This window comes from Opisthorchis viverrini (genome assembly GCF_000715545.1).
Source record: "Opisthorchis viverrini unplaced genomic scaffold opera_v5_135, whole genome shotgun sequence".
In the NCBI taxonomy this organism is placed as follows: Eukaryota; Metazoa; Platyhelminthes; class Trematoda; order Opisthorchiida; family Opisthorchiidae; genus Opisthorchis; species Opisthorchis viverrini.
The window spans coordinates 769,628-782,213 of record NW_008751792.1 but is presented as its reverse complement, the minus strand read 5'-3'; the positions used below and the strand labels follow the sequence as shown (position 1 = coordinate 782,213).

The 12,586-nt window shown below is 47.0% G+C and overlaps 1 protein-coding gene across 1 annotated transcript in view; it reads left to right on the top strand.

Annotated features, from left to right (window-relative positions):
- T265_06528 (hypothetical protein) overlaps positions 1-12,586 on the top strand; it is a gene marked incomplete at both ends in the record, with an annotated part of 26,983 nt that overhangs the window by 7,800 nt on the left and 6,597 nt on the right. The window contains 5 exons of the mRNA XM_009171811.1: positions 540-728; positions 1,357-1,484; positions 1,577-1,634; positions 5,734-5,859; positions 9,647-9,736. Coding sequence (XP_009170075.1) covers positions 540-728; positions 1,357-1,484; positions 1,577-1,634; positions 5,734-5,859; positions 9,647-9,736 — 591 coding nt within the window. The remainder of the gene's footprint in view (positions 1-539; positions 729-1,356; positions 1,485-1,576; positions 1,635-5,733; positions 5,860-9,646; positions 9,737-12,586) is intronic.

The following is a 12,586-nucleotide window of genomic DNA, read 5'->3' as shown; positions in this document are numbered from 1 at the left end:
TTGCACCAGTTGTCATTGAGCTGTTGGTGAAAATCTTGCGTGGTTCCATAGTTTTATCACCCGGTGTGGACCGATTGAGCTCGGTGAGCAAACATGTATCGCGCTCTGTATAAACGGCCAACCACAAACGTTCCCATAGTTATCGGTTTCGGTGCAATAGAGTCACCAGTCGTCATTGAGCTGTTGGTGAAAATCTTGCGTGGTTCCATAGTTTTATCACCCGGTATGGACCGATTGAGCTCGGTGAGCAAACATGTATCGCGCTCTGTATAAACGGCCAACCACAAACGTTCCCATAGTTATCGGTTTCGTTGCAATAGAGTGGTGATGAGGCTTGTGAGTACATCCTTGCTGTTTCATCAATAAACACCCAAGAGTTAGTCTATTAGGTCTTTTTAAAGTCTATCTCCATACCCCTAGGGTGTTGTTTTGTCTGAGTTTGCTCTACTGGGCTACAGTGTTGCCTTCGTATTACTACGGTTTGTTTTGATGATTAACGGCCACCCCCTTTTCCTTACTCTTCCCACTAAACCGTTTAGGTTGACGTTCCAGACTTCCCCGCCCTATCAGACAGCAAAGTCCACAAGGCCTGCATCAGTTCAGAGATCTATCTGGATTCTTCAGACTTCCAAGAGTTTCCTGACAAAGGCTACCGTCGTCTAACGCCAGATCAACCGGTCGGATTACGGCATGCTGGACTCGTGCTCCAAGTGCAAGAAGTGAAGAAAGTAAGCGGGCAAACCCCTTTTTAAAGCTATAATCCCTCAATAGTGTTTGCGACTGATGGTAGTTTTCCGATTACCATATCCTCAGCCTTCCCTAGAAAGAGAATCTTGGGAAAACGAGGTGTCTTTTGGATCGCCGGGCCGACTAGGCCATAGCTTGCGGCTGACGGAAAACACGCACGTTGTGGACGCTATAGGGAGTGCCCTTTTTCCGAGAAGTTTCCGTTTCTGGTGGAGGTGGTTCACCGCGTTCTCACCTTGTTAACCCGTTCATTTACTTAATGAGACCGTCGCTTGCCCCGAAACAAGTGGATTCGCACTTTCGAGAACCTGTCCGCGCACTGTTGAAGCCCTCGGAACCTAGCCTTGAGTTGCCACGGCAAATTGGTAGCATGATCGACGAAACCTATAGATCCATCAGAAAATTTTCACTTGATTTGATCAAGATCAGGCTTCGAAAGCGATGACAGCTGCTTTTCGACTAGCCCTTTCATGTACAATCGTACCTTTATTCTCGCGATGAAGATGAACTAAAACGCCAGGGTGATGCTCTTTGATTTGCAGACGTTCGCAATAAATTAGGAGTATAGTGGCTATGGTTATCATCGCGGTTCGTTTCCGTCCTTTGCAGGATCAGGCTGGCAAGGTGGTCGAACTGATCACAACAGCCAAGACCGTTGAAAACGGCCCCAAACCAAAGGCATTTATTCAATGGGTCTCGGATCCTCTGCACTGTGAAGTTCGACTGTACGATCGCCTGTAAGTGACTTGCTATTCATATCGTGACTGACTTATCAGAATAGCTTGGTCGTTTTTTTAGTAATGGTGTTTTTGTTCTCGTTTCTCCCCAGCTTCACTGTCAAGGATCCCGACAACGCCAAGGATGGTTTCCTGTCAGTCATCAATCCGGTGGGTATCCCCTGTTTTGGAGGTATCCTATTTTCACACTTTGTTTCTTTGTCAAGCGCTTTAACTTATGAGTCTCGTACGGAGTCGCCTCTGATGGTAGTTGCGAAGCATGTAGAAAGGCTAGAAGCTGTTCACGTCACAGCACGATGTTGGCATCAGCTGTTGTCTTCAGTGCAAGCCGTGTCTCGCGTACAGTATCGCAATACTCACGGATTATTCCTACTTAGAATGACTGAATTGTATTCAGTAGTCAGATGCAGTTGCGCCCTTGGTCGTTGGGTTTTGTAAGACGTGATGGCCCAAGTGGTTAGAGCGCGAATTTACTGACCGGAAGGTCCGTGGTTCTAGCCCGACCTCTGCCTCTCGACTTCCCCTGTCTAGGCTTGGGCAACCAGAACCCTCGTGCTTCTTTCGGGTGGAATGGCAGTTAGGCATCGGAAGGGTGCTACAGCTGAACGTTTTTCTAAGACGACAGTATTACTGAAGCTTATCTCTATGCGCGCTCCAGATGGCTTTTCCTAGCTTGTCTTAAATTTTTCAGCAACCTCTTCGCTGGACTAGTGCAATTGCTCTTCAGACTGATACATACGTACACGGATGACATTGACAGCTGAATTGCTTAAGAACCGCTCGGTTGTACCTTGAATTTATTTATGTCGAACTCCATAAGATTCCACGATTACTGTTACGGTGAATGGAGGTCGTCATCATCATCATTGTCAGCTGTAAGAACCGCGTACTCGTCGTACAGTGGTTGTAGCTGCCACAGTTTCGTTCACCGATGATTGGGGGGGAGGGGGTAGGTAGCTGCGCATTGCACGCGCGAGCTGGTAAATTGGTCGTCAGTCTCGCTAACCCGACTGTTGTCATGCATCCGAGCTATCGACTTTGACGTCATCATCATCATTACCGACAGCGTACAGCCAGTGTTCCACACTGATGCTCCGTTGCCGTACAACCATAGTTTATTTAGAAGCCCTATAATGAAGAAAAGAATAAAAGTGGATCAGGGTGGGAATTTTCGCTAGCCTAACATTCATTCGGAGGTGCCCACACTCCAGACACTAACAATGGAAACGCCATTGACATCGATCAACAGTCATATCTTGCAGCGTCCTCATTGATACACCGTAGAATCACCTGGAACCAAGCAGAGTCTCTCGTTTATGATGTTTTAAGCAATGGAATGTACTGCGCCAGACCGCCCCATGTTTCGAGACATCGCGATACATGTATGGACGTACTACGCTACTCTTGAGGTTGCTGAAAGCTCTTCAACAACCCACGATCGGTTTCGCCCTTCTTGGGGCTCATTAGGTCAACCGTAAAAACACCATAAACGAGAGATTCAGCTGGGTTCCGTTTGAGTCTCCCATCGAAACCAAAATGATATACAAATGAGTGTATTTGTCAAAATCTGTCCAATTTGGGTTCAAGTAGAACATAAGGTCGCGGAAACTCGGGAGCCCCAAGAAGGGCGAAACGGTCGTGGGCTATCGAAGAGTTTTCAGCAAACTTGCATCTTACCCGTATGTTTTCACTTCCGGATAGCGTCATCAAGTTTTTCAACCATCGAATGACCTGCCTATTATTCCACGCCATTGGCAACCCCGACTGTTGCTCACCTATTTCAGCTCTTCCAACACAGACAAAGCCAATCAAACCGATGTTTATGTGCCTAATGCCATGTTCCGGGTCGATTAGCAATGGTTATATTGTCAAACCCGGCTCGGGACTGAAAAGTGCTGCTCTGTGGTGTTCAGCACTAGAGCCACAACACACACATATCACATTATGTCTGATGCTTGCAAGATCAATAACCGGTGGTTTAAGTGTCACCTCCAGTGTGCGAGTGATGTTCACCATACTGTTATGACTAGAATAAATCGGTTGGTTCATTGCCGTAGACGTCCGAAAGTACCGAGAGAAAACGAGAATTGGAAGCAGTTGAGAGCGGTTTTTGCACAATTCCCGGGCGAGATCTTCCAGAATATTTGAGGGCTGTTGTGAATAGTACGTTGTTCGAGAGAGGACGAAGGGGGACGCCACTTCCAGCAGCGTCGACTCAAGTGGTCTAGTTTGAAGGGGTTTTTCTTGGACGGTGCCCTTCTCCAAGCCTACAGTTCCCATACATGGACTCAGACTCAGTTAAACTCATTGAGTAATGAAATATCGACATTTGCTTTCTCAAGGAACTCGTTTGTGTTAGTTGGGAACCAAGATGCCTATGTGTTTGACCCCGACAACCTTATCAAGCCATGGTTACCTGGTGATGTATCGACACACTCGGTTCAGTTACGGGCTGTGTACCAAGCTCAAGCTATCACACTTCCCTTCACCGGGAATGAGGAGAGTAAGGGAGGTGTTGGCCGAATCGGTTCATTGGCGTTTATCTGATGAAACCAGTCGACATTTACACATTGTGGCAGTAGCTTTGATCCATGGTCGCTGCTGTCATCATGACAGGATCGTTAACCATTCGTTTGTTTCTCTCCGGACTCCCCACCCGAGTGGTCGGTAGTTACCAATACGACTGAGTTCACCAATGAGAGGTCACAAATTGTCTACCATTGGGTCATACTGTTCACCACGTGACTAGGTGGAAAAGGTTCTGCAAGGCAAATGTCCTCTGGCATACGAAGTAGATGGCCTGACCAGAAGGGGACAGTCTCAGTTTTGAAAGCCATCCGGCGCACCTCAGCATTACTGATCCTACGCTCCCACCAGATCTGCCCTGCGCTTCGGAGAAACCGATGACCAAGTACAGGGGGGTCTTCGAGGATCTTTTGCACATTGTGGTCGCGTCGCACTACAGAAGTGCACACCAAATGCTCTCATATCGACACAACAAAAGTTGAAGGTTGAAGAGCACCGCCCTGACCTTCTCGATTCGGAAAGAGGTTTTGTTTCCCGCCACTCCACTTGGACTTACGCAACTGCCCAGGAAGACGAAGATTGCTTTGATCCAACCCAGAACAGCGATTTCTTCAGTGTACTCAGTGCGTACGAACGAACGTCCAGACTGTGGTTCGATCACCGGGTTGCTACAGTCAGGTAAAGAAGAGTAAAGCAATTCGTCGATTAAGAAGTCGGATAGGAGTGGTGACAGAGCGCATCAGGTTTGCATGGCACCACTGGATGTGGGGAACTAAGGCAAAAGTTTAACCCGACGAATGCCCCGGTGTGAGGTTTGAGATTCGACTATTTTCGGAAATTTTTTTCTAATCCCGATGGCGCTTCTCATCATCAGTACCTAGTGTGCGCTAGAATGTGACTCTGTTGCTTCAAAGCTAAGCTTGGATCTACAATTATCTGTAGGAATCATAGCATGGGAGCAAGAAACGAGACGTTTTTCCTCATTTGGGTAGCTCAGTTAACCGTGATTTTAATATGCAGCGATGTTGAACAAAAGCACGTGGCTTTAGGGGCATTTCGTGTGCCTTATTTGGTTTATGACTGATATCAGTTATCTATAAAACTCATCTATGGTTCGAAACTAGTATTGTGCCTTATCTGATACCCCTATCGTCAAGTTACTGTTGAGTTCACAGTCCATTCTTCAGCTGTTAACGCGGTCTTCATTTCGGACTGCGTGTACCCGCTAGGCGGTTGGCACAAAAATGGCCAGATATACTCATTCTGATCTTCCACAGATCACCGCATCGAATATGTGCTGCACTGGACTTATGTCTTTACCTTCCAGACTCGATGCCATATGGGAACAAATTCCCTTACGTTGTCATTCAGGGAATCTACAAGAAACCTTTGTAGTTAGCTACTCCAGGCCTCTGACTTACCAGTCTTTCGTTCAACCAAAGTTCACCGAAAAGTGGGTTCATGAAGAAGACTTGTCATTTGCAACTAGACACGGGTTCTTAACGGATCCGCTTCTCTTAACAATATCACGGCTGTGTTAAGCAAAGCGGATGTGAGATTTTACCTAGATGTACTTACCATGGGAATCTGTCTTCCCAGTGTATCACGACAGGCAGATTTTTTTCGAAGAAGTAGGAATTCCTTATCCAGTGCAACTTTGTCCACCTATTTTCTGTTGTTCCTGTTGACGATTCCAATTTATACTATCTTCTGATCCACGCAGAACTCGCTCGTTGTCATGCCCAATGCCATGGTGGAGCGGTATTTGAAGGGCGCGTCCGTATTCAGCACGTATCAGTTCGAACGGATCGGGTTCTTCGCTGTGGATCCGGACACCAGTACGGAGCGGGTAGGTTCCTACTAGCTATAAAACGTGCTCCTCATATCCCTTCCTCTCTCGAAATCGCTGTTTGGGTCCACTCGCTCTTACTAGTACACACACACACACATACAAAGTTCACACGTACGCAGCTCAGCGCAAGCTCGTTGCCCTCTTCAGACATGGCCATCCAGATTGGTCCCTCTCTTGCCTGGTGGTGGAATCTTTTTTTCCTGTCGAAGTTCCGATCCTTGCACGGGTCTTTCTTTGAAAGACCCTGTCATAATGGATCGCCCAGGTTTTCTACCCACCGAGATGTGCTTCGAAATTCCCGAACGACGACTACCTAGAGGAACAGTCCAAATGGTTTCACTTGAAGGAATGATCCTTGTTGGGAGGGGGCGGTTTGTTTGCCGGATGCCACTAGCTTCGAAAGCAATACACCAGTAATTATTGGAACTTAACTACTGTATTGCTCTTGGAAGCAATTCACCGGGTAAAAGTGTAAAGAACGAAGGGGACTTTGTGAACAAATCCTCATCCCCGCAAAAACAAAACGATCGTACACAGTGCCTACACTTTTTTTCACATGGCGCTACTCGTAGAGTGGGTGGACATGTTGAAAGGTGCACCATCGTCCCTCTTGGGCTCTGGACTTTCTCCAATGTCACGTGGTAATTGAACACCAAGTTGTACATATGCGGTGATAAGGACTCCTTTGCAAACTTAGTTCCTTTTAGCGCGGAAGACCGAACTGACTCTGTCGTTTATAATGTTTTTCAACTGCACAAAGATCGCCTCATATTTTGGTTGGTGTATTTTTTTTCATACGACTTTACTCTGAAGGTTGGCGAAAACCCTGGACAGCCCAGATATTCAGGATCTTCGATATCTCGAATATCGATTCAGCCGAAACATGGGGTGACTTTTGTGTACCACAGTAGTTTGAAGAATATCATTACCTAGAGATTCAGTTGAATCCCAGTTGAGTTTCCTATTAACGCCAACTTAATTTGCAAATGAGGTGTGTATGCGTTCGAATAGCAACGAGGTAAACACCTGATTGTTGAGTTGAAGCGGGACTCAGTCAGCTGGATTAACACGACATCTGTTGTGATTTTAACTCAAATCCAGCAGATAACAAAAACGACAACATGCTTACCACTATAGTCTGTCACATGGTGTGGGTTTTTGAGTAACACGCAAGGAAAATCTCATGGGCGCCGTGAATGGGATGAAAATGGCACAGCTTCCTACTTGATGATGGACACTCATTTCGTGTTACGACCATTCACTCGCAAAATTTCCGCCGGCGAGGGTTTGGAATGGAATATAGCGCTCCCTTCGACAGACTATGCTTGGAAGCGCACCATATACCTAAACTGATAGGCTTTATTTGTCGCTCCGACAGCCCTTACTCGCTTCCACATCTTTCACAGACACGCTGCAGCCAACTGTTGCGTTAAGGATCGGATGGAGGTAGGGAGGGTGGCGCAAGTTTCGCAACCAATAACCAAGTTTGACGCCTCACTTTTTGGGTAAACATGGCCTCGCGTGCCTTTATTTATTTGTCGCTCCGACAGCCCTTACTCGCTTCCACATCTTTCACAGACACGCTGCAGCCAACTGTTGCGTTAAGGATCGGATGGAGGGAGGGTGGGTGGAACAAGTTTCGCAACCAATAATCAAGGTTGACGCCCCACTTTTTGTGTAAACATGGCCTCGCGTGTATTGACGGTCTCTCTCACGGTTCAGTCGCAGCTCATATAGCTACCAAGGAACATAAACAGATCAACAGACTCAAACTGGCTGTTCAGAGGTCTCCAGTGTATACATGAAAGCGAAGGGAATAGTGTTGTGTCATGCTGAACGGTAGTGCAACTCTGTATCGGTTCCTTGGCTTCCTGCCCCGCACACCATGGAATATCAAGAGGCATGGTAGCTCTAGACAGCCCCTTAATGGAGACAGGAAAGTTATTACAACTGTATTTATACGGTAATCACAGGTTATTCCACAAAGTCGTGCTAGAATCTTCGCGAGAGGGCGAGAAGCGTCGAGTCAAAGGTGCTCGCTCCGGATTGGCTGGTATTCTGGCCAATCAGGGCATGCCTTCGTTTGGTCCGTGTCCTGCACGTGACACATCCGTTCAAATGACGTGATGTTCGGTTATTAGGAACGGCTGGCCTCCGGTCAAATAGTGAAGCATTTTGAAGGTGCCAAAGGCATGTTGTCATGAAGGATCACTCCCGGCCTTCTCTTCCGACTAGATTGTGCACTAACGAAACAGTGTTATCGCTCAGCACAAGTTCACCAATCTTCTCTCAGATTTGATCCCAACTCCTGGTATTGTGTTAAGTTTTCAGTCTACTATCCGGGAGGCAGCGAATTCGAGACTTCCTACTGAAGTTTCGTGAGAGGCGTAATCCGGATGATTCATAGTAAGGATGAAACAGCCGTACGGTGCTCCTCAGCTTTCCAGCCAGATTAGCTTCACTTATAATGGGACGAATTGCCCGATCTGATGCCAACAACAGTTGGGCGCGTACTCTCTTCGGGACCAGCACTCTATGAGACCTTTTTTATATTGCAGACGGCACCTTGCATTTCAAGTTGCGCCAGCCTCTTCCACTGCTTGAACCTCTTGATTTCATCACGTCTTTTGGCACGTAAACAAGCATCCTTTAAGCTGACGTGCAAGCGAGTAACTATTAATGCATCGCCCATCATGAATGTCCCGATTTGGTACCTCTCTAATTTCATCTCATGACGACCTTGTGTGAAATCTTTACAATAGTGCGCTTACTCAAGGTCCCTTCCGAAGCATGATTACGTTAGTCGAGGTCTATGGAGACGTCACACACGATGTGTCATTTAGCTCCGTAATACAGGCAATGTTTTGAGACCCCAAACAAAACGGGAAGAAACTCACTCTCCTGGTTAGAAGAGAAATTCGCGCGTTCAGGACATCCAAAGTGCTCATTACTGAGGTTTAGGGCTGGGCTATCTTAACAGACACTAACCTGCATGCCCCACGGCGCCCAGTCAGTCAGTCAGTCAACCAATCAGTCATACGTCAGCTGGTTGTGTTTTCCGGTGTGGCACGAACGGAGAGCTACCCAGTGAAGGTTGTGGTTTTGATGCAAGGCCGCCGTTGGCTGCGTGACACAACTGTATCTATCGGGACCACTAACCATTGGTTTGTCTTCTACCACGGTCTCCATCCGAAAAGCCGGCATTTACAAGCGTGACTGAGTTGACTGGTAAAGTCTTTCCTGCTTCGTTGCCAAGTCATAGAGACTGACCATCCTTGGGTCGTCTCCATCCGATACAAGGCTGGGCGAAGAGGGTTCTACGATGCAAACGTTCCACACGAGGCACAATGCCTAACCTGCATAACTTGTGAAGTGTAACCAGCTGATTTATAGCTTTCCCGAAAGTCACCTAACGTACTTCAGCATTACTGATCTGGTGTATTCCACACGTAGCGGCCACGTCTCTGATCCACACAGTAGAGTAAATCTTACCGCGACACTATGGATCCTACTCTTGACAGCCAAGCCACAAGTGTCGGAAGTTAACGATCGTTGCCCTGGCCTTCCTAATTCGGGAAGTGCTTTGTCTTTCGCCAGTCCGCCGGGACCTGTACAACTGCCCAGATAAGAAAACTTACTCAATAGATCAATCTTTTCAGCTGCAAACATGAGAATTGGTTCGATTCCACCCAATCTCGCGGCGGCACCTTAGCAGGTACGAAGCACATCCCGAACTGTGCAACAGAATTACTTAGGTTGTTTAAAATAGTTTGCATTTCTATAGGGTTTGATCCAAGAGCAGAACTATCGTCGGCGTACCCTATTTCCCATGGACGAACACCCCGGGAGTATTTTGATCCCAAAGCTGTTAGAGGTAAGTCAAGCATGTCGACCACAAAGTGGAAGAGAAAGGGCGACCGAGAATATCTTTGCCCGACGCCACAGGATGTGGTAATATGTACGCATCCACGAGACCAGACATATAAAGCCTTCGTAAGAGACAAGAATTTGTGAGGGACATCCTTCATCACCAGACCCCGCCACAGTTTCTGATGATCAGCTGAGTCAATAGATATGAGGTCGAGAAATACGAACATTGTTGGTCTTTGGAAGGCGTGGCGCAGTTGCAGTCAGCACTTGTCGCAAGGTGAAACTATGGTCGATACAACCCAGGACGAGACCTGGCTTGATTCCCGCGAATCTGTGGTGAGCGTGTTAGCACTACTCCACCAGCGCACGCTGGACGCATCTATGTTGTGACCTCTGAACTGGTGAACGTGTTCACGCCTGTATATGTTCCCAGTTAGATGGATAAACTGACGGACAATGCTTGGTGAGGGCGTCTTTTCACTCTCAGTGTCAGTGTTGAAGGTCACAAGTCTGAATAGACTTGGTTCTTCGACAAATCAATCTCGACACTCTGGATAACCTTAATCATTCATGAGGAATTCCACTTCGACGATCCAAGTATCTTGTGAACAGATCCCTTCGCGCTGTCCTGCAGGGCTGTCAGTAGGATGAGGCTAGAGAAGCGTATGCACGTGACCAGTCCACCTCGGTTTTCAATACATCCTTTATCGTCGCTAAGCTTTTGTTCGAGGATAGTCGGCTCTCCTGTTCTAGTTTTTTTTTTCTGTCAAAGACAAGCATATGTTAAACGAGGAAATTGTATCCTTCAGTGTTCGGTCTTGCTTTACAGACAAGCCTGTTTTTATGACGGTGCAGTATGTGGTGTCATTCAGAGACGCCAGACTCCCGGTGAATTTCTGGGGCTAATTTTAGGTCATATTTCAGATGTTCAATACCTATTTGACAGGACCTACTGCAGCTAATAGCGTCCTACGACAATTTTTTTTAAATTTTTGTACGCTCACTCGATATGGGACATTAAGCGAATGTGATGAGGTTTCGAGCTTGTTCCCAAGTTAAAATAACGTGGTTTATGAAGCGATTTAATCGTTAGTCTTAGCCGCTGCTAGAGCGACGATTACTTACACACCTGGGCTTTGCCTCTAAAGCCACTTGGCTCGGATACTGTCGCCAACGGGGTCAGATGACCGTTTCTTATCCCCATGTGACTCAGTATCCGTGTCAGTATCACCTGACGCTTCGATCCACTTTTTAATGGTGTTGACATGGATGGATAGTCCAGGATGCATTTTGTTTTGGTTGGACAACTTGGGTCCGACACAGGCGGTTCTATGCCCTAACAGCCGACGCGTGCAGTGGTGCGCCAGTCCCATAAAAACCCAACAATGGTAACGAGATGGCTCAGTGGTAAGAGCGTGAATTTACTGACCGGAAGGTGCGTGGTTCGAATCCAACCTATGCCTCTCAACTTCCCCCGTCTAGGCTCGGGCAATCTGACAGTAACCCATCCCTCGTGCTTCCTTCGGGTGGCACGGCAGCTAGGTACCGAAAGGGTGTTACAACCAAACGATTTTCTAACTCTAGGATCCTCGTGACTCCACCTCAACCCTGACTTTTGGACTGCTTTTGTCTAGGCCAGGAAAATTCGGTGGTATAGCAGGCGGCGTGAGGCGTCGCTCGTTGATCGAATCTGTCAAGTCTGTGGTTCGCCAAACTGGCGAAATGTTTAGCTGTATTTCATTCCACTTTAGGTAGATAGCTTGTCCATTTTAACCTTTTTCTTTAAACTCCATTTCTCGTTTCATTCAGATGGTTTTCAATCGAACAGTATCACTGAAGGCCGATCCAGGAAAGACAGTCTGATGAAAACATGTACATCTGCGCCTCAATTTCTGTGTACCTCTCGCCTTATTCTCCCTTCCTTCCTTGTCTTCTTGTATGCGCTCTGTTTTCTACAGCTGTTGCGATACAGGTCGTCTTGAACAATTGCCTCGCTGTTCTTTTTTGTTTAATCCCAGTCGATGTGTAATCGGCACAGCGGACTAGTGAAATCCAGCACAAGGGTGATTAACTTTCGTTGCTTATATGGAGATCAGGTAAAGTTTAACGCGTTAAAGTCCGTGTGACAAGCGACTGGCCTACCGCGATCCTTCGGTTGGCTTCGTTGAGACTCAGAGTTGTGTGTTTTATTTCAACAACATCCCCTGTCTCACGTGCTCGACAGTTTCTACAGATACGGTCAAGGGTCTGAAGAGTTTTTGAAAGTGGAAATTTGTCTTTCCGCTTGTCCAGAGTGTTTCTGAAAACCGGAAATTGCCGGTAGGATTTGGATACTACCGTATTCGGTAATACACCCCCCAAATGCTGCTTAGCTCCACTGAATGGTCAGTCTTCTGGGACGAACGCGTTCTCACTCCGTGAGTAACAAACTCCATCACCGCATAGTTTCGTTAATGTTTATCTAGAAAACTGAACAACATTTAGGCCACAATGCATGCATAGACACTCATGTGGTCCACCTTTCCGCCTTCTACCCTACTTCGTGTTATGTGGCATCTCCCGCCTCTCATCGGCCTAGCTGCGGTTTCGTTAGACAACATAATGGTTGGTATCCCCTTGCACCATGCAGTGCATAACTATACGTCCAGAATCCTGTGGATTGATATACATACCTGATTATTATCACGCCGCATGTTAGAGTCTTCCAGGCATTGGAGCGTGGTAGAAAAAGCGATTTATAATGATGATTGAATGCCCGACGTGTAGGTCGGTAAATGAGCTTCTCATGGAACTGTGCTGCTACCATAGGATCATGACAGACGCCACTGAACCGCTCTTGTAATAGGGATCTGCA